The sequence below is a fragment of the Channa argus genome, chromosome 1 (assembly GCF_033026475.1).
Source record: "Channa argus isolate prfri chromosome 1, Channa argus male v1.0, whole genome shotgun sequence".
NCBI classification, from domain to species: Eukaryota; Metazoa; Chordata; class Actinopteri; order Anabantiformes; family Channidae; genus Channa; species Channa argus.
This window is the reverse complement of record NC_090197.1, coordinates 38128580-38153805: the sequence shown is the minus strand read 5'-3', so window position 1 is coordinate 38153805 and position 25226 is coordinate 38128580. Positions and strand designations below refer to the sequence as shown.

At 38.4% G+C, this 25226-nt stretch overlaps 1 protein-coding gene across 2 annotated transcripts in view; it reads right to left on the bottom strand.

Annotated features, from left to right (window-relative positions):
• LOC137134175 (cGMP-dependent protein kinase 1) overlaps positions 1 to 25226 on the bottom strand; it is an 80053-nt gene that overhangs the window by 39382 nt on the left and 15445 nt on the right. For both annotated transcript variants that reach the window (XM_067518746.1, XM_067518740.1), the window contains exon 3: positions 15845 to 15958. In XM_067518746.1, the coding sequence (XP_067374847.1) occupies positions 15845 to 15958 (114 nt within the window). The remainder of the gene's footprint in view (positions 1 to 15844; positions 15959 to 25226) is intronic.

Genomic DNA, 25226 nt, shown 5'->3' with positions numbered 1-25226 from the left:
TAACTATTTAAAATTGTTGCTCTAAAGAACTAAAACATTGAATTTACATAATTATTGTGAACTGAACATTGCATGTCTATAGTTAGGGTTATGTAGCATGTGCTTTTCTGACAGCTTTCACATTTCAGTGACTCCCAACACAGAGAACTAGCTGGCTTAATCAGATGTAATCTCCAGCTGCCAGCTCTGCCAATAGTCGCACCGTGTGGGAGACAGGAGTCCATGGATTTGGAGCAGCAGCTGCTTGAGAAATCCTCCCACATTCCATCCCCCCACTATCTTCACCTATACTATGCCAGATGGAGAAAAGAGCATAGCCCATATTTTGTTTTAAAGATAAATGAATTGTTTCTCTATTGTGTGTTTCTATTTTAACAGTGGTGACATAAATAGTTTAATTTCAAAAGCCACTAGCCATTTGCATAATTAACAATAATAAAGATTTGTGGGAGTCATAATATTTGAATGCATAAATCTTAGTCTGAGCATAGACCGGACAATCTTGTTACATTTCAGTTGATACCTTCCTGTCCGAGGCAGTTAGAAGAGAAATATTTCTAAAGGTGTGCTTTTAGCTTTCTGTCTGAAAGAGTCCTAAGACAAAAACACCATTTACCACTCATCTCTAACATTAACAAACCCCCCCTCCCACCCTGTATTCATCAATTACAGCTGATCTTGTTTGGACATTCATCATAAACATGTACAGATTTAGACTTCATGAGTTTGGTTGGTTTAAATAAGTATTCCATTCACCTGAAAGGACAGTGGTACATCTATAGTTAGTAAATCTGCAATCACAAAGCTAATATTATTGCTAACGACTGTGGTGCAGGAAGGTAGAGCGCATGTCAAAGTGTCCTTGAGCAAGATGCTGAACCTGAACTTAGTTGCTTCCTATGGTCCCCCATAAGTGTGTGAATGGGTGAATAAGAAGTATTTTAAAGTGCTTTGAGTGACAATAGGTAGAAAAGAGCTATATAAGTGCAGACCATAACTTCCAGCTTAAAGACCTGGTCAATTTGAGCAGGGATCCTTAAGTCTTATAGAAGCCAGAGCATAATATTATAAAGTCAAATTCAGTAGACCTCACCATACGCTCAATTAGCATCTACCTCTTTCATAATTTAAAGAATAGCTTCTCCACATGAGGTATGCTTTCTTTGCTGACAATCAGCGATCATAGGCAACGTTGTAACAGCAAAGAGTATTTGCTTTTACCAGTACTGTAACCTTGAACAATGTGAGGAAAAACAAAACTACAACCATGCATGTGGCTCTGGGCTACACTTGAACTAAATTCTGGTATCAGTATGCTAACATGCTCACAATGGAAATGCTTGCCAATTGATGTGTGGCGGGTAAATATTTACCACATCCACTATATTAGTAGAGCATGTGTTAGATTAGCATTTGATAATTAATGCTAAAAAGAAAATATAGCTGATGAGACTGACAATATACGTATATTAATTTTGCAGGTAATTCGTAATTATACAAAGTATTAAACAAAATAAAAATCAGAACAGATGAGGAGGTAGAGGGTATGTCAGGAGAAAAGTTATTTCCAATTTATTCTCTGCGAAAAACTGTACAGCAAATACATTCTATGGATGTTGAGATAGTTAAATGCACAAATGTCAACACCAAAGTGGTGCCAGAGGAAAAGTCTGAATCACCGAAGAATGTACAGCACATGTCTGAGAGCGGTGAATTAAATTTTGTTCCACGCATTTAAGTGTATTGAGAGATTTCACAGGATAGGTGAAAACATACTAGTGAAAAAACACAGAAGGGAAATTACTATCAATCCTCTGCAGAATGTGAGTATCTGTAGAAACCTTTGCGGCTATCTGAGGTACTTAGAAATGAGCGATTTCATACTGAACTACAAATGTCAACCTTATGGTGGTGCTATTAGAAAAGTCATAACATCTCCAAAGTCAGTATAATTCATCGTCAGGGAACCAATATCTGTCCAGACTTTCATAGCTATCCGTTCAATAGTCATTCTCTCCAAAGATCAACCAACCCCCCATGAATTTTGTGTGACTTTGCATTTAAAAACATTAAAATATTGCATTATGCATTACAATTCAGCAAAAAACAGCTGTTGCAAAATCAGGCATTTTAGGGCACAACAATCACAGAAAGGTCCACAAAGTCCTGGGGGAACTAAATATTCAATGAGACATTACATTCTGGACAAAACGCATGGACCAAGAGCAACAGAGTCTTCAAACGAATGGAGAAACTGGCAAACCTTACATTAGTGGGAAAGTATTTTTATTTTTAGAGTAGATAAGAATGGCAAATGCTAATGCATTTGTGGTGAAATACCATGTATTTTCATTTCATGTGTCTAAAAGTGTTCATTAATGTAGACACACAAAGCTGAGAGGGTAGGCTGCCACTGCAACTCAAGTGGTGAATTTTAACACTAAAGCCTTCATAAAACCTAGCACCTTTAATGAAAGAGGTTTCACCTGCAATTGTGAAGAGAAGAGGGATGGGGGATCAGTGGTCAAGAAGCAAAGTAAGGAAGAGTTAAAAAACAGCAAGATGAATAGGAACAGACGAAAAGGGCAGTTAGTTATACCAAAGGAATTTTGAGAAAACTGTTAACATAGTGTTCTTTTTAAACAGCCTTTAATCAGGCTTATATATTGTTCAGAACATTTTCATTACAAGTAATTCATCTCCTCTTTTCAACAAATTTTATTTCCCGTGTCATTACGTAAGTACCCCTATCTGAGCTGATGACGTCTGTGGGAAGCCAAGTGCTTTTATGAAGGAACAATGAAAACATCTTCGTTCTCCACTATCTGCTGGATATAAATTAACTTTTCAGCAAAAGATTCTTTCTCATCGGTGTACGAGGTACATTTTAATTGTTTGTTGTCCTCATCACTGTATACAATCAACCTGAAACTATTTGCCACAGAGGAAATCAGTTTGAATAACCTGATAAATTTCAGTCTCCCCGGCGGTAGAAAATCAAATGGAGGAAATGAAGTGTGTTTGCTATTCATCAGCAAGTGGGTTATTTTTAGGCCGCAGTCCAGTTTGTATCACATATCACCTTTCTTTGTAATGCTTGTTCTGTGGACTACTTGAAACCACACACTGAAATCTGTCAAATTATTGATTTTCCAGGAAGTCAGATATCCTGAGAACAATGTAAAACCATGTGTCACACGTTGTCAAACACTTTTACTGATGTAATATCGCAAGATAGAATCCTAGTGAATGAGTTAACTAGCAGTGTCTACACTAAAATTACTACAAAAGTATTTTCTTATTCCTGCTCTGACAGTAAGAAAGAATGACTCGTTGTGCCACTGTTGAATCACATAAGGCCTTCTGTCAGTCAAAGCTGATGTTCTGCAACCCACTGAGGCAAAAACATCAAATCTCTTTACCCAAAAATACAGAGCGATGCTGGAGTGATATTTCCCACCATCATTTTGCCCGAATGTGATGAATACATGTTTTTGTGTCTGACTGTGTGTGAGCAAGTGACTTCATGCCAGCATGTGCATGCATAATCACTGTACTTATATGTGTGTATGCCTTTTTTTTTGTAAATGAAACGGCAATTATTCTTGCAGGAAGCCTTTGTACTCTACAGGAGACCAATGTGAAGCTTAGTGTCTATGAAATCTATAGAGAAACTACTCATTATGGGAGGAAACAATGTATACGTGCACCAACAATAAACAAACCAACCCCCATAGATTATAGATATTTTCCTCAGTGTTCAAAAGTCTTGAGTGGAAAAACTGGCATTTTTCAGATATAAAATCAAACCTGTATTCATTACTTCAAGAGTATAATATGTTTACGCAAGTCTTTTAATATTTGTCTTTTTTCCTGTGCAGACTCCATCCTCTCTCCTACCTCCAACCTTCTGGTCAACTCATATACAGTCTTATTACTCTGCCACATGCAGTTAGTTTCAGTTTAATATGCTGTTGCTATTGGCAACCAATACTAGCATAGTTCAAGCAGTTTAAGTCACACTTACTGTATCCAAAATCATTCATTATTAACTCATTACTCCTAACAGTAAGAGTGTAAAAGAGTAAAAGGAAAAAAAAAATCATATTTCACACACTTGCCTGTCCTCATTACCAGTCATCACCTACAGATGTGGAATTTTGCCAATGTAACGTTTGCTTATACAAAAAGCTGATTGCCATTCTTAGCAGAAAGTACTTTTTTTGTTTTGGGTTTTTGAGGACTGTACGACCCTCAGAATGTCGACAAAGGTGATATCTGCAAAGTCACAAAATGTTGACAAATGAGCAAAACATAAGCTGACATATTTGTCTTGCAGTATCTGTTCCTGTAATGCAAATTGTTGAATATTTTCCACTCACAGCAGTTACCACAGTTGCATGTGGTGAAAAGCTGTTGCATTTCCCCAAATCTTCACTTCCCAATCAAAATAATTCAGACAACAAATAATATTTGTCAGCCTTGATTGGACAAGTGTTTAGTAGCCTACAAAGCTAAGCACCTATAGTATATACATAATGGGTTAACGAATTACTGTGTAGAAATAAAAAATAAAATATCTTACGACATGGATCACCACATCCAATTCTCATGGGGCATGAAATTAAGTTAGTTTGGGGGGATGAAACTCAGCAAATAGAAATTCCATTGCTTTTCCACCTGCCACTCTTATTATTTTCCTATGGTACCAAACATCTAGGCTTTGTCACTGCCTTATTCTGCTGTGAGAAGCTAGACACACTGTTCCTTGAGAACTGCAATGAAAGTAGGAAAGGCAATTGTTTGCAAGAAATATACAGTGCCACAGTATATATAAGTCATTAGCCGGTATTATTTACTCTATTCCCCGACATATTCTACAAATGGGAAAAAAAGCCATGTATATAAAGCAGCTTTTTGCTTCCAATCCTGTCCTTGCAGTCACTGTCAGTCATACAGAATGTTCTGTACAGGATGTATTTTCACTAGTTAAAAAATAACAGTGATTGTGATTGTTGGATGAAAGGTCAGTCCCACCTTCTCTCAGATTAGTTTGACATCAGTGAATAACAATTTTGCTACTAACGGCTACACGGTATGTGTCCAAGACCAATGGACCACATTTTTCTGATCTTTGCGCCTGAAAATCAAGCTAAATTCTATATAAATACAGTATGTAGCACATTATGTTCCAAACTCATCAATCCAAACTCAAGGCTATGTTACACTGTAAAAAGAAACATCTCCCTTAGAAAATTGCTTTCACATTAAAGCTTTAGTATAGTGTTTTTTTTTTCATTCATTCATTTATTTCCTTATTGTAGAAATGTTCCAAATCTTATCAAATTGTGGAGAGTGGAGAAAAATTGTTGATGCCTCTTTGAAGTTAGACTTACAGAGCAGCACTGGCAGCAGGGGATTTCAAGTATTTATGCTTAAAGTATGTGTATTTTAGCATTCTTATTCATTGTAATTTGATTATGTCTGTCAACTGAATAGCTGTGCAGAATATAGCAGAGCATAGTGGAACAGGCAGATGGAGGCACAGCAGTCGCTTGAATTTTTGATCCCATGTTCAAATGCTTAAGTTGCATAACATAGCTTTCAAAGATCAACAGGTTCATGAAACCTATAGCACCTTAAACAGTCAAGTATGTAAGTCATTTCTGCTTAGCCACTTATATGTGCTTTTGTTCGCCAGATTGTAATTATCATTACAGGTTCCCCAGGCTGAATGCAAATTCAGCCGAGCCCTGCTCATCTCCAGAGGGTGTTGTTAATGCATCTGTAACTGCTTAGTGTCTAGTTAAAACAGTTAACAGTTAGCAATAACAACTGTCCACAATCTCAACCAAGCACATGGAGGATTTGTATTTATGAACTACAAATGAAACAAAGGTTTTATTGACTCTATACAGATTGTCACGCTTACCCACAGAGATTTTTTATTTCTTGAGCTGGTCGGTGTTCAGTTAAACACTGCAAATGCATGTTACAGTTTAAGGACCCTTCTTTATTACTGCAATGTGTTGAAATTGCTGGTGCTACTCTTAAGCATCAGGAAGAACAAGAGCCATTTTCATTTATGTTCCCATGTACTGTAGCCAAAACTGCCATTAATGCAGGGGAAAGACCTTGTAGAAGCTTACTCCACAGAGCACTTTCCAACTTAGTAGCACTTAGAGTTGGGCAGATGGATTCAGTTTACGTTGTTAGAATATGTCTTGAAAGGTGGTCTGAATGATTTTGGATACATTTATAGATAGTTTTTATCAGCTTTTTAACCTGACCAGCAGCAAAAGCAGGTTATAACAGAAGTAAGAATAATAGGGGCATCTGGTAGTCCAGTGGTTAAGATGCTTAGCCACAACAACCATGGTTTCAGTCCTGGCCTTTGTTGCTTGCAATATTCCCATGTTTGTACACTGGTTTACAAAGAAATGTTCTCAGGGTAGTGCAAAACAAGTAGAAACCCCCTAATCACACCATAATAAGTTGTCAGTAAAATTTATGTTCATATTGCTATCCATTTCATATTTTCATGTGATACTATTAGCATAAATTTCCAATGAAAAGCAGTTGTTTAAAGCTACACCTGCAGGGCTGTTTTCTTACTGACTGACTGACTGACTGACTAACTGACAGACTGGCTGTACATTGCTGCTGTCTGAGGTTGCCTCTCTCTGGGTGCTTTAACCTTTCAAGATGTCTAGAGCCCCAGAAGAGCTGCTCGCTCAGGGCTCACACCTGCGCTTCAACTGAGAATAAGGACAACAACAACAGCAGCAGCAGGGGCCCCCAGTCCAAATGCACATAAACAAATACGCACGCACGCACACACACACACACTCATGCAACCATTAACACATAAACATATACACTGTAATTCTACCAAAGCATTTCTCTCTGTTTCAACATTTTTAAACTATCCAAAGATGGCAATGTAGCTTTCCTGGCTGTCTGCTCAAAGCACAAGGGGTTGAAAGTCGAATGCCTTGTTTTACATAAAAATATCATTATAGAGATGTCAGTCACAAGAAACGAAATGCACATTTGTGAGCCTTGTTTTTTAAGCAATCATTAGCAAATGATGCTCCTTTCTGTAGTGCAGTTTCAGTTCTCTTTGTTACGTTATTTATTTGCTTATCTAATTGCTTGTCTGCATTCCTCTGTGACATGACCATAGAAACATTTGTTTCAACCATTTGCCATTTCTCTCAGTTTGTACATTTGCATTTTTATGTCTAGCTTGTCTTTTATTTCCCTGCTTTTGGTTGCACTTGTAATTATTGTCAATAGCCTAAGATTGTAAACAGAGAAGATTATATGGTGCCTTTGTGTTCTATGTTAAGAGTGCACCCACTAGCTGATTCTAATAGCCCTTATCTCTAACTCTTCACAGACCTGCCCTGCCTAATGATAGTTTTCAGGTCTGTGCCCAACCACCTTGGGTTCAGTGAATCTAATTTGTGATTTCTTTTAATAGCTGCAGTGGTTTTAAATCCCCCACTGTATACATTATCTCTTCCTAATACTCGAGACATCGCTGTCCATCAGCAATCTGAGGTCATCTGTCCATTCACTCAGCAGTACAGTGTATACGCTCTTTAGCAAATGTGGCTTTTCTCTTACTTAGAAAAGCTAAATGCTTTCGAATCCCCTGGCGGCTGCAGCCTTTCTGTGTGGGGTTTTCATGTTCTCCCCATGCTTGCGTGGCTTTCCTGCGGGTACTCCAGTTACGTCCCACAGTCCAAACACATGCATGTTAGGTTAATTGGTGACTCTAAATTGCTCTTAGGTGTCAATGTGAGGGTGCTTGGGCGTCTGTCTGGTTGTTTGCACATTAACACACACTCTCATGCACATTATCCTCTCAGTGTTTGTCCTGAGATAGACTAGTGACCTGTCCAGGGTGTACCATGCTTCTCAACCAATAACAGCTGGGAGAGGCTCCAGCCCCCCACGACCCTGAACAGGATGTGAAGGTACAGATAATAGATAGATGGCTGGCCATATTTTTGCATATCAGTCAGTCCCTGCAGGAAGACATGATGTCACGATTGCAACACTTAACTTAACCGATTGGCTATGAATTCTGCAAGACCAGAAAACAGAAAAATAGCACCATCAATGTTTTTTGTAAAAGTGTTAAAAGTGCCTTGAAATCTGGCAGTTTAGGCTGCGTTAAGAAAAGGGGTCAGCAATTTCCTAGAGGAACTACTCAGTCTAATGTCTGCTGAATAAAAGGATTATTACACTGTTTTGAACTATCTACATTATTTAATGGAAATAAACAATAGAGATAAGCAAACAATATACAAATGTGCTTTATGAAAATACTGAATGCATTAAAATCACACTAATATAGATAACCTGACAAACACCGGGACTAATGTGCTAAATCTTCTACCTGTACTGTCACTGATTTCTTTTATTGTCACTTTAGTTTGTCTTTGGGCTGCCTGCGCCAAGAATGTAGCTTGTAGCAAGGTAAATGTTGCTAGAATGACTGACTCCTCCAGGCAGAGACCATAGTGGCCTCGGTACCCCCACGAATGACTGCATTTATGACATTTCATGTTAGATAACTTATTCAGCTGACTAAAGAGAACAGTGTAGCACTTATACCCAGCTTATTAGTGCTCTTTGGAAGCAGGACCAAGGCAGGGGGTGCTGCTACAAACTAATACTTGTGCTTTCATTAGATCATCAGCAAGATACTGCTGTGTAAGTGAATGCTAAATGTATGTAGCTAATGTAGTGGGTAAAGGTCAGTAATTATTGGAATTAAGGTAAAACACAGATGACATATTTCCGGTGTTAGCATGTGAAAAGGCTAGTTTAGAAAGAGCCAATAACTGTATTTGTGTTGCAACATTCAACCAAATTTACAGTAATTATTATGTCTGAAGTGCAATTTGAAAGTACTCAACCTGGCTTTCAAGAGGCACAGACAGAATGACTTTTGTTAGGAGGGTGCTTTTATACCCTGTATTAATTTGATTATAATCACAGTGAAACATACTAAATTAAAAGCTATTGTTTTACCCTGCATGCAGAGCAGATATTGCATTATATTATGGACCATATCAAACATGAAAGCAGTACCTATGATTGAAAGGGACCAAGGAGACAATGTGCTGATACTGTGGAATCATACTGGTGGGTAAAAGCTGAAGGTCATCTCACATTTCATGATCAGGAAAAAAAAGGTTGAGATATAACAAGAATATTTTGTAAGTAGACATTTCTATTAGTAGCCACAGACAAAACCACATTACCAGGGAAATAAATATGACACAGACACCAAGTGGACCCAAAAGTAAAGGAGCAAGAGGCATAGAGGCCACAGTCTCCCGCAAACACAGCCATTCTCTGCTTTCTGCACGAGCCATAATGTTTAGCTGGGTTTCTGGTTCTCCAAAGAGTCACATCTGTAACTTTTCTCTTTCTGCCAAAACAAGACTCAGTCACTGTGAACAGGGTGATTCCTGAGACTGAGCAGACGTAGCGTAATACACACACTCTCTCACATTAACACAAACTCTCCTGCACATTTTCCTCTCTTAGACTGATTAGACAGACGATTGTTTGCACACTCCCAGCGGAAGGAAGGGTTTTTTTATCCAGCCGAGCTATCATTCTCTTACAAGGACCTTCCAAGGAAATCTACAGAATAATGCTGTACTTTTGTGGCTTAACTTGCTTTCTGTTATACCAAACTGTGATACTTGTGTAGCTAAAATCACTGTTTGTGTGTGTCTGACTGCCGACTGTATAGCTTTGCCAGACATTAGGCCTCTTCTGGCTGTCGTGTTTAATCTTTGGAGCATGCTGGGGTGAAAGACAGTTTCACCTCTAAAACAGCACCTGTCAAAATGCAGGCTGGAGTGCGCACGTCAGAAACTACATAGTTATGCATGTCTGTGCTGCCTGTGTGTGTTTGAGAGTGTCATCAGAAGGTTCTAGCATTCAGTAGACAAACCTCATAGGACCAAATGCTCCACCATGGAGGGGGGGAAAAAAAGCGACTAGGAGAATTTGATGGTGCACAGTGCATAGTGACCCAACATGCACATTCAAGAATAGATTCAACCAGGGCTTGCACAGCTAACATATGGAAAATAAAAATCTTCAATAATAGGATTTATGAATTGTGTTTACATTCGTTTGTCAGGGCTATGTTAGCTATGAAAGAGATAAGATTAAAATTAAGGATAATATTAGGAAAAAAGAAATGTCAATTTGAGATGAATGTCAGATACACAGTCTGTATATGTGTAGATTAGTTTTCATACAGTCATTCATCGGATATATACACCACATCACTGGATCCTGTACCTGTAATCATTATGTTCCAAATAAATTAATCTTACTGACTATTATTTAACAATTATGAGACCGTGTTATTTGTTGTTTTTCATATGAGACATTATGATCTTGGAGTTACTGAAGTTTAGGCAATGTCTCTTTCCCCCCTTTCAGTAGCTTTGGTCAAGTTTGACTTTTCTTGAAACTGCTAGCTGCACTGCTACAGTAGGAGGCAAATGTTCAATGTTTCCACCACGTATCCAATTTCCTTTAGATATTTATTTTGATTTCTGTATATTCTCATTTGCAGTGTGGTTTTATGGTGTTGGAGTGACAGCCCTTTCTTGGCGGTTTATTGGTTTTTATGCCTCATCAATTTGTAATCCTGTTTGGATGCCTTAGATGGTTCTAATGTTTTGGCCGCCCTATTTAAAATAAATGAGGGGGCCAAAACTTTAGAACCACCTTTCCTTATAATGCAGTCCAGTACCATTCCACTACCCACTATGACTTCAATAAAAAACAGTAGAATTATCACCTTTCTGACAGTTTCAACTTAAAAACCGAGAAATTATAACATTGTAAAAGTAGAAGTCATGGCACAGCTGCTGTATTGGGTTGCATTAGATTGGTCAGGTGTACCAAATAAAGTGGCCACTGGCCAGACAGTGTATATCATAATTACAAATTACCTAAGCCACTTCAAATTTTTTCAAAATGCAATTCACCATCTTACATTTTTGTAGTAATTGTCTGATGGGTTGTTTGAAATAAAATAAAAAATCACTGTACATATACAGTATTGAGTGGCCTTTGCAGGTTACTAACAATAATAACACAATCCACTATTTTTTTTTAGCTCTGACCTGTAAAAGTCACTTTTATTTTCATACAAAAAAGGAGAAAACTACCTGCTCTTTCACTTGTTATGCAAACACAGCTCTGTGTTTAATCCCCAATCATTTAATTTCCAGTCACTCCTCTAAACAAATAGGTATGCATGGGAGTGTGAAACAAGAGATGTGACAGTGTTAAAATGGCGACGCTATGTTGGACATTGATCATCATGACATAATAAGTGTGTCAGAACTCTTTACACTATGCAAAATTCTCCATGCATGTGTGTGAGGGAGATTTACAGGAAGATTTGCTTGTGAAACGTGTGTTTTTACATATCATGTGCATTTCCTTGGTGGCTTCAGTGAAGTAGGACTTCCTTTCAAATGCATGCTGGTGTCCACCACACCTGGAGTCTGTTTAGGTGACCCAGAACGTCTACATGCCAATGACAATTATGATTCTAACTAAAAGCACAGTTTCTGCAGTGACCACTTAGGCTGCTTTTTCAACCACTATCATTAAGATGGTGCGCTCAGATAATCAGTCTCACTGATTATGTTAGTAGTGACTGGCAGTGACCTCGCTCTCTAAGAGACAACTGGTTAGAATAATGCAGACGTCATTTGGAGCTGCTGCTGAACAGTATGCTTATGAGTAAGGACAGAAAATAGCATCTGCTTGTGATTAGTTAGCATTTAGATCAAGTTAGTTGCACTGACTGACTTCTCATCAGTTTAGATGAGCCTGTAAGGAATTGTGTTCATCAAACCCTGCTTCAATTATCAATTATTTAATTGCTTAATCCACTGGCAGCTAAAATATATAAAACTAAAGTATTTTGACTATTGCCTGAGTCAGATTTAAGAAATAATGCCAGACAGTAGAAGACAGTGCATACAGACAGTAGTTTTTCATTGTTTTTAAACCACACAACTAAAAATATGACTATGATTATTCAATCATGAAAATAGTTGTCAGTTGCAGGCCTATTGTAAGCCCTCATAACATGATTTACATTTTTAGCAACTACCTGCTTATGACTACATAGCTTAAATAGGCATTTTCAAACTGGACCACAACAATAATTAAATTTTTTAAGTTTATCTCCTTCCTGCTGCTGTCATTTGATGGTGTAATGCTTACTTCAGTCAATTGCTGCACAGCTTCATGCCGCTTCATGCTGAATTGCATCCTGTTATGCTGTCAAGTCTTCATGAAACAGTGACACTTTGATTGTATAAAAGAGTATTTTTAGGCAGAAGGCCACTATCCCTCTCTCTGGTCTGTCTGCAGACACAGAAATACCAATTTTGTCTCACTTCCCTTGAGGTGGCTCACTCATTTTGCTGTCACCACTGTCCTGAATTCATCACCTGTTCCCTTTGTCTTTTGCTTCTACCCTCTGTACTCTGCAGCCAGCATCTTTGCCTCTTGTGAAAATGATATGATGTTGATTTAAGGGCAAGGGGACTTTTTTGTAAACTGAGAGAACATTTTTCTCTCAGGCTGCATGTCAAATCCCAGCTCATTTGCTAAGGCTGGCAGAGCCAAACCCCTACAGTGGCCATAACTCTACACTTAAGTGTATCACAAAACTAAACATAACATATTGATTTGTGGAGTTTGTTGGTGGTACTACACAACCTGCGACTAAGTACTACTTGAAAAGCTTGAGTCAGCGCAGGACTTTACAGGATTTCTGTCTGGAAGCAAGTGCACACACTTTAATTCTTCGTATGATGGAGGATAGGGTGGTGGAATTATAAACAGAGAAATTTTTTCTTTACCTTCAAGAATTTTTCATGATGCAAATGCAAGAATTCAACCAGTCTTTGTATTCCTTAGTAAACGCTCCAGTTATGTCTAGGCATTGCTATACATCCATATAACTTGTGTACAGTAATTGGATTGATGCTTACACATTTTGCTAATTAAAACACTTTCCAGAAAAACTGATCCAACACAGTTGATTTTTGTTAAGGTGTATGGTAAGAAAAAAAAATGCTTTTTTGTTTCACTGTGCTTCTGTTTGTGCATTGTATTGTCATTTTGCATATTCTAGATTTTACTATAAGTCACAGATAATGTTTATTCCATTTCTTCAAACCATTTTCCAGGTTATATTTTTCCGTTTTTCCAGGCGTTCCATGATCTATTTATAACAGTGCCATTTGATAAACAACTTGCAGAGAATTGAAAATTACGTCTGTGATATATAATCTTTCATAGTGAACATTATGTCTGCGCTTATTGTTGTCAGAGTCATGTTATTCGTTTGTGGTAAGACTGCAAGTGCAGCTTGATTTGGCAAAGGAGCAGACACAATGCTTGCTCTGATGAATTACCGTAACGAAGCCAGTTTCAAGTCTGTGATTTTTCTAATGTTCTGAAATTAAAATAAACCAAATGATGCCCGGAAGACAGGAAAGATAAAATGCGAAGACTAAAAGTCTGTCTGTTCTATGCTTTGCAAATGGTGACCACTAATTAAAAGTAAATGGGCTAAGCTGGACCATTTGGTGTTTCGAGACTATAAGCAGTTGGACTCCAATATTTGAAGCTTTTTAAACTATCATTAAATATTTATCGTTAAATATTTAAATTTTTTTCATTCGCAAAATTTGGTAGTCTAATTTCAAGTTACATCTCGTATAGTTGTGAAGAAGAAAGTCAAATTGCACACATTGTCTCTAAATGATGATAAGGCACATAATGACTGTGAATTTTCTTAATGGGGGACAGATTTCAATAATCTCTTCATTATCACAGATAGCAATAATGTCATTATATTGTAATTTATTGCTGAGTCAAGGGATGAAGAGAGGATACTATACACAGTTTTAGGATGAGCTTCACTGAGTCTACATTAGCAGGTTCATCATCAAACTCCTGCCAAGATATAATTACTCATGCATATGACTTAGGAGACCAAGCAATGTAAAATGGAATTACACTGTGAATATGTCCTTGTACAGGGTTCAACACACAGATTAAATTAAAGTACATAACTTTTTTGAATATATTTTACTTGAAATATGTCCCAAAACTTAAATGTGGAGAGGTTCCTTTAATGCCTTATCTGTGACTCAGACTGCCAGCAGTGCAGAGATATTCTCTTCTAAAAGTTTTTGAGTGAGGCTCATGCTTCTGAACAAACAGAGAGTTTAAAACTTATTCTGCTTTCTAAGTACATTTTGCAGCATTTTAATTTATTGTCAGTTTTTCTTAACAACAACAACACAACAGAGCACAGTGATGTGGTTTTGAGCACCGGCTTGTGTTGTATATTGTAGCTTTAAAATGACTGACTCTAGTAGCCAACGTGCCAGCTTAAATCCCTCATATATATTGTGTAGAGAACTATGTTAAAATGAAGACAGCGACCCTCAGAGACAGTTAAAGTGACCCTGTTAGTGTAAACTCATTTTAGGCCATGTGTACAATTACATCATTTGTCCCATGTAGAGTTTTTATTAAGCAGCCACCTCACCAGCAAAGCACTGATGTCCACTTGTAAAGACCCTGATGGGACATACATGCCTGTGGGCAGGTGGCAGGCACCAAAAGAAAAAGACAGACACCCTGTCGCCAATGGGAAGGGGGATATATTATGCCATAAGAGCTGGCTCATGTCCCTGTGGGCACTTGTTACCATGACAACGGGGACTGAGAGTTCTGTCAGGTTGGCTGGTCAGTGGTGGGGCATTATGGGACATGAAAGGGGTCAGCAAGGGTCACACAACCTCACTGCCACAATAGTCCAGACAGTTTCTTCCACACTTGAACTGACACGTCCCGGACCATGTCTACAGGCCCACAGGGCCCCCGTTCTTCACGCATTCATTCACACCTGGCTCTCACAAATATATTCACCCCAAACCGGGTAAAATGATGACGCTCACCAAGTGTGGAATTATTTACCAGGTAAATAGTGATTATACTGAATTATTATGCAGTATATTCTTCGTTGCTATTCGCAACACTTCATATATTCATTTATTTTAATTTAAACAACATTTGCTGTACGTGCACATGGACACTTTAACCCATCAGAGCTTATCTCGTCTTACCTTTGTCAATTTATTATTCTATCCAAAAACACATTTCTAACTCTTTCCCATTTCCTGCCTGACATAAACACATATTTTTCATTCTGACCGCTCTCTTATTACACACTAGTTCTCAAATGTGCATGGCAGACCATCTGTCCTGTCCTTACTCAGTTTTGTCTCCATATACTACTGGGCTATTCAGATTTCCAGTCTGATAGACCACCTACTCACCCACTGTGCATTTTCCATAGTTGGAGCTTTGACACATGAGAGAGCAGAGGCAGTAAACCTTGACATTCAGCTCACTGGGGGTCTCACAAGACACTTAGCTGGAGTGTTGTGTAGAAGCAGGCTGGTTATGGGGATGGGGTGGCGGGGTTCATCATGACAGAGGAACAATGCTATCGCTGTGTTCCATGCACCTATTCATACAGGGACAGTGTGACCATCTCTCTGTGTTGTAGCAGGACGGATAATTTAAGAGGCAGAAAGACCACTGATCCGCTATAGCAAGACAAGACTGGTGAGAGTGTGTGTGTGTCGGACGTGGAGACATTATCTGTCACCTGGGGAATGTGGATATTGAACACAGGCTCATGCAAGCACTTTGGATGTTTTTACAGATGTCTGTGGAGACTCACTCTTGACAGTGGCGGTCCTGGTGCAGTTGTAGAGAATTGCCAGCTCTCCAAACACTTTTCCTGGTCCCATGGTGCAGAGCTTCAGGCTCTCCTTCGTCACCTCCACCTTCCCATCTGAAACATGCACAAGAATATAGGTACAAAATCAGGCATATTGCTATTCAAAATACTCAGTTATTTTTCTGTCTGATTACCAAAGTGTGAGAGTCTAAATGTGCAGCAAACAAAGTTTCACTGATGAAATGGAGTGGATGATAGATGCGCTGAAGGCTTTCGCTACATTTCGGGGGGCACCCAGCCAGTGTGCTTTTGACTCAGTGGGCTAGAAAAAAAGAAGATTATTTTGGAATGTGGTATTTCCCAGGGGCTACTGGCTTCCTCCCAAGGCCTGTGCATAGTGCTGTTATATAGCCATGCAGCAGCACTAAGTTGAGAAAAATCTACTTAAATCTACAATTCACAGCCACAGTAGAGTATGCCCTAAGGTAGAGACTGTCACAGTAGATAAATACAGTATACAGTAGGGTATGAGAAAATTTTTGAATGTTGTCAGGACTGAGGCGTTCAAAAAGTATTATGATGACAAAACATTGGATTCACACGGTCACATCTAGATCAAAGTTTTTAAAGTAAACATATGTTTGCACTGAAATGTACTGTAGTGTGACTTTCACTATAACATATCCTGTCAGGAGGTTATGTTTATCAATGTATTTATTTTTACTGTCTTGGGATAAAATTGACTATAATATTTGCACAATATTATGGTAAAGCTTGGGAAACTAAATTCGTATAATGTTTCTGTCTATCTTGTCATTGGCATGTTTATTTATATCAACACATCCAAGTCTTACAAGTTTTTTCACAGTTTTCTAGGTTTGTTTACACTGTCACCCGGGTGAAACAGATGTTTTTTTAAATTTGTTCTACATTTTCTTTCATGGTTTGTTATAAACTAGTTCACCATGAGTCCATGCAAAGAAACATACACATGAACGTGTCTAATGTGCACAACAAGGAAATTATATTTTGCTTCTTTAAGAGAGTGAGCGATTCTTCGCTCCTGTCAAACAGGAGGTTGTCTGCTGCCACTGGGTTTAGACAAGCCTCATCAAGGATGTATATTTTTCGAGACAGTCAGCATTCCTCTGCAGAAGCATAACTCACAGATTCACAGAGCGCAAAAACCCAAACAAAACAGGTAAAATCGGCTCTAGGCAGCTGATGAAATATGGCATGATGATAAGCGCAGGTGACTCATCCACAGAGGAAATGGTTTGACAGGTTAGGCCATGAACTTCCTTCACAAAAAAAAAAAAAAAAACCTCAGTATGTTTCAAGACTAATTCCTTTTTCCACCTTGTTGTTTGTCTCACATTAGGAAGTGTGATGCACTTCAGATTTTACCATCTTATGGTCCTCTTCCCTGCTGTTTTCAGTGCTCCTGTTTAACAGCCTTTCTTTTGTGTCAGAGCCTCCATGTGACACTATCTTCTTTTTCGACTCGAATGAAGAAACAACAAGAGAAGGATGGAAATTTCATTATTAAAAGCTGCTTTCGCATTTTTAAAAAAGAGGATTCTTAGATTCAAAAGTACACACAGAATAAATAGCGCTTTTAAATCCCTCTTCCAAATATTTCAAGTCCAGTGATTAAACAGACTAATCACAGGACTGTTGATTATGATACATCTTAAGTCTGAATCTGATAAGCACATATGTTACTTTATATTAAACTAACTGCCTGATCAAATAAAGAATTATTTAACACAAAGCAGTGTTGTTCAGATGAAAGTGCTTCAAGAAGACAGAAAGATGTTCAGTTAAAGTAATAATACCCAAAATTCTGGTACTGATATAGCACCATCATAATTTAACATTTTGGTTCTCAGTATTCACACAAACTACAGTTACTACATTGCAGTTGTATACTTCCACCCACTATTTGCAGTTTACATGTATGTGTTTAGTATGTCTAATCTAATCAGTTCACTCATGAGTCAAATAGATGTTTTAAGCCAGATGTAACAGAATTCCCTCCAGGCATTTTTGAGTTATTGTGTTGTCGGGAATGGGACCGGCATGGGTTCACGGTTTCCATGACCTTTGACCATCAAAAGCTTATCAGTTCATCCTTGTATCCAAGCAGATGCTGATGTTAACTGTGAATAACTTTTCTTAAGGCATTCCTGAGATGTCGTGTTCATAAGAAGAGCATGGACAGACAGACAGACAGACAGTCACCCTAAAAACATGACATAAAAATTACTCATTGTAAATTGTGTCTTTCTATATTTTTGCTTCTATTTTTTTTACAGCTTCCAACTAAGCTCATATTTGTTGCTGTCATAAGAACAAAATGGATCACTTCCTGTGCACATCAGGATTTTTTCTCTGGAAAAAATGAAAAGCTCATGTTTGTTTACAAGAACAACTACAAAATGTCACATGAACTGACGGTAGAAATAATTTTTTCTAGTGTAGGTCTATCCTAACAAAGTCTATAAAGACTATAATTAATTGACTCAGTTCAATACAAGATTTAAACCTGGAGAACAGCCACTGAAAATCAATAGATGTGTCAGACTAATCAGTGAACTGTGAGTGGTGTTGAGATGATGATGTGACCCGTTACCTCTCAAAACTACACTCCCAAGCCCTTTGTTGCAAATTATTAAACCTGGCTCCCGCAGACAGAGAATGGATGATGAATAGTTGAGATGAAAATTGCCTGTAGTTTTGCAAAAGCTGCCATGTTTTGTTTTGTTTTTGTTGCAGTTTTTGAGAATTGCAAGTGCATACCAAAAGCACCCATTTTGTATATTGCCTTCATCTAATCAGTTGTAGAAGGGTTTCATGTTGAGCTCTGACTGAACAAGGTAACTGTTTCTCATCGCTGATAGAGTCTGATGTCCCTATTAAGCCTTACTATATTTCAATGAGCAAAGTAAAAATTGTTGTTGTGAAGTTCTAATCCATCAGCAACAGTGTTTGGACTTTTAGTTTCAGTAGGAATCAGTGGAGTGGAAAAAAAATCTCTACATTGATGTAAACACAGAACCAGATTCAATATACATATAGTATGTCTGTGTCTATACGTACTGTATCATTGCTGCCTCAAAAGAACACAAGCCCAGAATATCATTAAGTGCAATGAAGGGCGGTCTGTGATTCAATAAGAGCAGTTTTTTGTGGATGAGTTCATGTAAGGACAAAGGCAGCTAAACATGAAAAACTGGCAAAAACTGCTCTGACTGCAGGCTATGAGGGAAATTAAGTAATCCAATTACTCACGTATTAAAATTCTAAGAAAGATGTTATTTCACTGTTGTTCACAAGTTTGCATGAATCTATCCACACACAAACACAGCACATATAATTTCCGCTTTTTTGGTCTTCGGTCAGACCTCCCTTATCACATTGCTTTATGACACAAGCTTACCTCTCATATGCAAGTGCTATTAAAATCTTATTCAAACGACAACACAGACAAACCCACACTCTCATTGGGTAGTCGATAAGATGAAGCACGGTACATGCCCTTTAACAGCTGCACTGGGTTGTCTAAGGGGAAATTAAAAGAGCTGAAAAATTCAGAATGCTTAAAATACTGCATGTATAATGTTAACTGCTATTAGGGTTTTCACTATTGATGTATCACAGCATGTCTGCCTCCCCTGAGGGGGTGTAGCTGTAATAATGGCTGATCATTTGAATGCACACAGTAGTGCGCTTCACAAAGCAGGGCATCAGGACAGACCTTGGAGCAGACTTGACTCTCGCTCAAGATTAGATGTGATTCTGGCTGCATTCCAAATCATATGGTGTCTTTTGAGTTGACTTTATCTCACCCTGGTGCTAAAGACTACACAGATGAAGAGCAACATAAATGTGTTCCTTCTAAGGAGTCATTTAAACTGTCTGTCTCCAGTCAAAACTCTAGAGCTATGATTAACACAATTAGATTACACATGAAAGCATTTTTTATAACGAATCAACCTTTTTGTATAACTCCCACCCCCAATGCATAGATTAGGAGAAAAAGAACATCTGTTATAGTCCACGTGGAGTCTTTCACATTGAAGTCATTAAACTGTCTATAAATAAAGCTGAATAATAAAGCAGTTTCAGGGGTCAGAGACAGGATACTGTTAAATTCTTCCTCCTCCCTGTCCATCGACAGTTTTAATGTTTCTCAAGCAGCACAAAGTGGACATCAAGAAACAGGATGTGGGGGAGTTCAAATCCCAAAGAGGATAACACACAGTCAGCAGCATCTCATCCTGATGGAGCTTGTTCTTCTGCCATTAGGGATCAGATTACCCGGTGCAGCCCCCCCCCCCCCCCAAAAAAAAAAACAAAAAAACAATGGAGGAACAATGATGCTCGATCAAACACAACATCGTTTCATCACGCTGGCCAAAAACAGAGGTCATTATACCGAGCGCTTTAGTGTACAATAGGTGGTAGGGGGCTCGAGTTGGCCATGCTAACTTTAAATGAGCAATGACATGTCTGTGAGAAAAATAGTCATGTTCTTTCTAGCAGCTGAAGGTTTTGTAGAGGAAAAAAAGCCATGGGAGAAACAAGACTGATGCTGAAATCTCCTCTAGTCAAGCGTGGGATCCATTCAACAGGGACTGAAATGGGTTCAGAAAATTCCAGACTTCAAAAAAAATCACCATATCCTCTTAATTTTCAATTCTTTTAAAGAAGTCATTGGAAGGATCTCATAAATTGGAATTTATTAACAGTTTGATTAAAATAAACCTGAAATGGTGGCCTTTGATATTTGCATCAGTTCTGAGTAAATTGTGTTTCCACCTTGTTTTTCAAAGAACACAATTTGACCTCTCAAAAAAAGTAGAAAGCTTCCTTGTTATGCAAAATTTGAGCAGACATCAGATTGAAAATAATTGCAGCAGTCAACTTTACTTTGAGAGAAGAAAATATTCAAGGGAAATAAAAAAAATAGTTTGAGTCAGAGGCTAATTAATGGCAGACCTTATTCAGTGATCTTTTTTTCCGATCACACAACTGTGATTATGTTCAATAGTGAAAACTGGTTGTTCTGTGGCAGTGTTCAAGCGTGTGCAAGAAATGCATTATTTTTATCTCCAACTAAAAACCAAATTAAGTCTAGAGAAAATACAGATGTGAATGGAACCAGCAGCAACAACAAAAAGACAAATGCAGAAATTGAGGGAGAGACAGTACAAGCTGTTATGTTATTAATCAGAGAGGATGGCTCAGACTGGGAAAGACTTGTACTAAATTCAAACCATGCTGGCACTAGAAATAACAAACACTGAGTGTTGTTTTTTAAGGGAATCCCTGTTTGTAGAACTGCAGACGGAAACAATACATGCTGTATGATGATGGATAACTGGTTGCTGCCAAAACAGGGACAAAGAACATCTTTGACTTGTGGAAAACAACAAAAGATTCTGTCAGACAGTGAGTGGTTACCTCTGCGCCTGCCACCAAGCACTGTTGGTGTTCTGTATTTCAAATGGGCATCAGCAGGATGTGAGTCTGTCACTCGCAGCAGACGGCCACATCCCATTCTGCTAACCTTTACCATACACTACAGGTGGCTGGCATCCACTAGCTCCAATCACAGCATGTAGCATTTAACAAGAATATGTACTGGTTAACAGTGTAACAGTATTTATAAATCTGTTTTAGCTGAGTGATAAAATGGGTCATTGGCCTGACATCTGCACACACATATAAATGTACATTTTTGTTAAAACTTAAGAGAGATGTTGCTTAAACTGTATGTTATGTCAGAGGCTGTAGTTTGTCGATGAGGGTGTAGTGGGTCGATGAGGTGCAGAGGAACGCTGAAAGACGTTCAGCCATCATCACCTTAGACAGCAGCATTGAAAATAGTCATGTGAGTACACAAGAGTGTCAGTTCACGTCTCTTCTGCAGTCACAGCTAATCCTGTGTGGTACAATAGTAGGTTTAGTTATCCCACTTACTCTGAATCTCCTTTTCAAGGCAAAGAAACTAAGATAGACAAAGAAAACTGTTTGGTGTTTGCCCAAGTCCTCCTTCCCTGTTCCACAGAGCCACACATCTGCATCATCTCCAAACTATGTGCTTGTTGACTGTTATCAGCTTTTTTTGTCAACAAATCTGAGGAGCACTCTGTGTTGTCTTTCGCTGCTTCAGGACTTTAACCAAACGACACTGGATAAAGGAGATTGTTGTTCCGGTACTGCACAGCTGAAATCCATGATGATGTTGTGCAAACTAGTGAGAGCACAGGAGTAGATCCAGGATTTACAATTGAATCAAATATCAGACAGACTAGAGTGAAACAACTGTCAATTGTTATGGCTGGAGTAAACTCTGTTCACCTTTGTTTTCGGTCTTGTCAAGAAACACTGCTGCCACCCATTTCTTTGACAAGAGCAGCAAGAAGAGGCAGATTTGTGTTCATGCAGTACTCTGCGGGTTGGATATGAGAGCTAAAAACAAACTGACGTCAAACACTCTTCTTAAAAGTATCCCATTTTTATTACAGGAAGAACAAAGTCAAGGGAACAAAAGGGGGAACATGGCAAGAGAAGTTGGGTGAGAAAGAAGTAAGACAAAATGGGAGGATAAAAACAGGGACAGCAGGATAGAGAGAGACACAGGAAGACAAGGGAGGACACCTGATGCTATAGGTGAGCAGTGATGTGCATCATAACATTTGAGATGAGAGTGCTTCACATCTTTTTCCCGTTCACCTGAGGCACACTGCAAAGCTCCTTACCATCTGCACGATGGAAAATTATCCTGCAGCTTTGTACAAGTAGTTTGTAAGACGAAATATACTTAACAGTGTGTCTACAGGATACAGAGGACAGCTGGTTTCATCCTTTTTACATCATTTTACCTTGGAGACATGGATTCGGCAAAAACCTACTGTAGTGCCACATGCCTTCCTTGCTTTCTGCCTTTCAGGCTCACACTGAAGGCTACTTCCATTTAGTGGAAGTAGTAAAGGAAGACATGAAGTGAGACAAGACAGCTAAATTCCCTTGACTGGAGACTCTCTCCGATCTCTGTTTTCATTAAAACAGTATAATAAGACTGCAACTCTCCGAGTCATCAAACGCTGATTATGGTTCCAGTGTTGACAAGCTGATTGATAGCCTGAGCAGGGGGCAGTGAAAATTATCTTTTTGTATTCACAGACCAAATCACACAGTTGTAATTAGCAGTTAGCATCCATGCACATACTGTGGCCTTTTTTTTCATGCAGACCAGACTTAATTAGACAGCTTCAGCCTCAGAATACAAATTAATATGGCATGAAAAGCACTATAATAATGGCTCCGTCTCACTTCTGCTCTCATTTCAGTAGCCTGCTTTATCACCACAGACATTAGAAGACATTTACAGGAAAATTTGGATTCATTGGATTATTACAACATTGATTTTACTGCTAGCTAGACCAATTGTGTATGTATTTACTTACACAACAAGACTAAGGGCCTCCAGTCACTCAAGCAGCTGTATAAGGCCCTCAGACAGAGATTTGAGTTAAATGCTAATATGCTGATGTTTGACATATTGTTTAGTCTGTGCTGCAAACCAAAGCAAAATGGCAGCACTCATTTCACTCATTAGACATAAACCAAAGTACAAATTCATATTGTTAATTTTCAAGTGATCAGCAAGACTTTCTAATTAACTTTGGGGGGAGACATGAACGTGTGAAACAGATTCCATGGCAATCCATCCAATAGTTGTCTGTGGTGAAACAGGAGACATACATTATGAGGATACGTGTCATAATATGTATCTATCCAAGCTTTTGTGTCAATCCAATAATCCTTGTATTAGGCGATGAGATATTTCACTAGATGCATGAAATTGTATCCAGTGACAGGAAAAATTAGGGGATTACAGACATTTATCCTCAGGGCAGCAGGGATATCTAAACCTAATTTCATGGTAAGCCTTAAAAAAGTTGTTGCAATATTTCAGTCTGGTGGCAGATGGACATTACCATGCATGGAACAATTTCCTGTATTTTCATAGTGAGTTGAAAACCTTTGTAATTTTCCATTTTTTCAGATCTCAGTGGCCGAGAATTTAACATCCTTGTTTCATGAAAGCCTTTCACAATCCCTTAGATCATTCTTAAAAAACTTTTTTAAAAGGCCTTTTTTCAAGTCTCAGAAAATTGAGATAATTAAAATAAAAGAGTGAAATGTTCCTTCAGCGTATGCAGAATTATGCAGACAGATACACACACACACACACACACACACACACACACACACACACACACACAGTAAGCCAGCTCATAACAGTAATTTGTACCCTACACAAAAAGAATGTATTCCCATGCTGGGATTGAGAGTATTTGGTAAAGGCAATCAAAGTTCAAAAACAGATCAAAGAGATGACTTTTAACTCAGGAGGCTCAATAAAAGGTAGTGAAAGAAGAGAAGTTTAAAGGAACCTTTATCTCAAGGACCTGTAAACCTTCACTCCAGTGACACAGATTGATGAAACTGGCCTTTGCACATGGTATTCAGACTTCTTCAGGTAAATAAGCTACACTTCAATATCTTCAAGGCTGGACACAGTCGCACTGCTATCAGTTGTTGTTTGAACCAATATGTGCAATATTTTCTTTATATCTGCAGCTATGTCACATGAATATGTACTGTATACAGTGTGTACTCATCTAGGGGTGAAGGATGGAATTTGTCCATCACTGTAGCAGAACAGATTACTCGTGCTCTATCTTGTATCCTCAGTCTGAACCTCAGTGAACACTGAGCTTATCCAGTCACTGCAGACTCTCTGCATTGCTCCAAGCATATGAAGAACACCCCCCACCACCACCATTCACCCCCCCACGCACACGCAAATATTCGTAAATTGTCAATAATACAGCCTAGTATAGTTAATGTCTTAATACTAGTCCAAGGAAAGAATGAAGCATCAAACATTTGCATAAAATTTCTCGCATATGACAGTCATGATCTCTTTTTCTCTGTCTGTCTTTCCAGATGAGGAACTCTCAAAAGCAGGCTTAGTCACAAAAGGGATAAAGGCTCAGGGATCATTCACAAATTGCTCATTTAATTCTTACTCTGAGTAGTTAAAATGAGAATCAGCTCTTATCTCAAATAAAGCTGAGAGTAGGAAAAGACAGTGAAACGATAGAATGTCAAGGAGTATAAAGAGAAACACTGAATGAAAATGATGTATTGGGGGGTGAAAAGCAAAAGGGAAACGAATGTGATGATCATGTAGAGAAAGATGGTAAGTAAATTGTGAAGAGGGATGTCAGAGGTAAATGTGAATGTCGCTGGTTTCGTCTCATACTTAGAGGTTTTCAATTGATAACTTGTGTAAGTTTGT